General features: G+C 45.2%; 1 protein-coding gene across 1 annotated transcript; it reads left to right on the top strand.

The window, feature by feature from the left end:
• The first annotated feature begins 103 nt into the window (after positions 1-103).
• LOC111617528 lies at positions 104-1318 on the top strand. The gene is made up of 2 exons (XM_023358808.1): positions 104-300; positions 371-1318. The coding sequence occupies exon 2, from the start codon at positions 378-380 to the stop codon at positions 1218-1220; it is 843 nt and encodes a 280-aa protein (XP_023214576.1). The 5' UTR covers positions 104-300; positions 371-377; the 3' UTR covers positions 1221-1318.
• The last annotated feature ends 1106 nt before the right edge of the window (positions 1319-2424 follow it).

The raw sequence follows: 2424 nt of genomic DNA, 5'->3' as shown, positions 1-2424 counted from the left end.
CAACCACTAGATGGCAGCACGAGATTGCGACACTTCCGGGCACGTTATCTCAGTTCGAATTTACATCCGTTAGACCTGACACTCGATCCATTTACGTCCCAGACGCTCCTGAGGGTTATTGTGCCGCCCACCGCTCTACCATCCTTAGGTTGGCCGAGAAACGCACCGTTGCCCTACCAAGAAAACATCAATCTCCCCTCCTCTTTGAACTGGTGGACCACATCATCATTGTTTCCAACTTCCCCCCGCCTTGTGACGCAGCTATTCGACGTCGCTTCATCGTTATAGACACTGGGAAAGGTAAGGAAAAGATTTCTATAGAAAAACACGCTTCGCTTAGATTCTTTCTCTAGAACTCTTTTTCTTACAGTTTACGGATGGCTTTCACCGCCCACAACCGCTACAGAAGATGGACAAGAAGGACAGGTTACCGACCCCGCCGCCTCCTCATCAAACGGGTCATCAACAGAAGAAAAATGCGGTTCCGAAAAATCAAACGTCGACGAAGAGCCCTCTATCGCCGATTAAAGAAGAACCAGGAATACCACCTTGTCCTCTTCAAAAAAGTCTACAACATCTCATTAGAAGGTGTACGAAATTCCAAAGATGCCGCGATGAGGCACGACTTACGATTAAACCACCTTGGCCCCCATGACGACCCAAAATGGAGCAACGTTGTAGACAGATACAAATTCGGCAAACCAATCAAAATGCTTCGAAAATATAAGGTCACCTCCCAGATCCAATCACAACTCGTTCAACAAGGAACGGAAGGAAAGTGGGAGATAATAAAAGAAGGTATGTGGAAAGCCATTGTACCACATACTACTCCAGTCGTAAAGATCTACAATGATGCCTGTGACAAACATCAGAAGCTCTCCTACGGAGACCTACAAGAATTACCCCAAGTCAAGCACCTCAAAGAAAATAAACCCGCAAGATTCTGGCACAAGTTCCGAATACCCTACGTCGATATCCGAAAATTCGCTGGTCAAAGTAACACAGGATGGAACGACTGGATCAACCAAAAAATCGACATCAACGAGGCCAAAGACGCCCAGACCTTTACGGATCCCAGTAGAAGATTTGGAAGCATTTATTTCGCACAGCTCGAGACCAAATTCAATTTGGGTGACAAGATATGCTATACCAACACCGTTACCAACATCGAAGTCACCTATTACTCCTGGTGGATTTTTAAAGGGCTCCTCGACCTGTAACTGTACCCTGTATATTACAATAATCTCTGTAATTAATTTAATTTTTGTAATATATTTGGTTATAATAAATCTCCTTTAATGGAGAAATGTTTATGCAACAAAACAAAACCTTATCTTCGCTTATTTTTTATCGCGACTTACTTACCACTTCCTACTTCCGTCAAACAAAACAGGACGTGACATGTAGATAAATGTCACGTGATATCCTGCTCAGGATGCTTCGCGGATATTTTGCCGGGGGCGTGGCCTTGCCAGAGGTAACTGACGTAACGCTCTCTCATTGGCTGAACGCAATCCCATAGGGGATTGCGGACGCGCTAGGTAAATTTAGACGCGCGTCCGGCCGCTAACGCGGACTAGTAGCCTATCTATCTAGACGTATTTTAACCTGCTCAATGCCTAAGTTAGCATCAGTTTTCGCGATTACCTTGCCGCATAATGTCACAGGAAAGGACTACATCTTTCACATCTTACTCGGGCTTGTTCCCGAGGAGATCGTTGTGGCGGAGGAACTACACACAGGCGAGACTTCGACCCATATTCACGCCTACCTCAAGACTCGGGCGGAGGACCAGTTCACTTACGAGGACCTACGTGACATACTCTCCGCTTTCCTCAACGAGGACCAGCCAGGTGCTGCCATCAATATCCAGGGATGCAAGAGCACTAAGACTTGGATTAAATATATCACAAAGGAGGATTGGGATCCACGATCTCACAATGTATCTGCTAACAGATATCATTTCAACGCGAGAGCTAGACAATGGGCTCGCAAGACCAGGGTCTTTAGCTTTGATGATCCTTTCGTGTGTGAACATCGTTTCACATATAAATTCTTGCAAGTAAGTAATTTCCCATTGAAATTAATATATACACCCATAAGCATCTAATGATTAAGCTAACCTAACTTATCTAATCATTTATCTAGTCTCTGCAGGAGGAGGTACATCGAAAACAACATGAGGTGGCCGCCCCCCAGGTCGTACCCAACATGGACGTACTTTGGGTCAATGAACTTCTGCGAGAACTTCGATCAAAGTCCAATGTCTACCTGTTTGGCTACACTGGAACTGGCAAGACTACCGTTGTTGAACATTTTTTTTCAGAATCAACCACTAGATGGCAGCACGAGATTGCGACACTTCCGGGCACGTTATCTCAGTTCGAATTTACATCCGTTAGACCTGACACTCGATCCATTTAC

The sequence above is a fragment of the Centruroides sculpturatus genome, unplaced genomic scaffold (genome assembly GCF_000671375.1).
Source record: "Centruroides sculpturatus isolate CEXI.00-Female unplaced genomic scaffold, Cexi_2.0 scaffold6793, whole genome shotgun sequence".
NCBI classification, from domain to species: Eukaryota; Metazoa; Arthropoda; class Arachnida; order Scorpiones; family Buthidae; genus Centruroides; species Centruroides sculpturatus.
The sequence above is the reverse complement of the archived record's forward strand: the minus strand, read 5'-3'. Positions and strand labels throughout refer to the sequence as shown.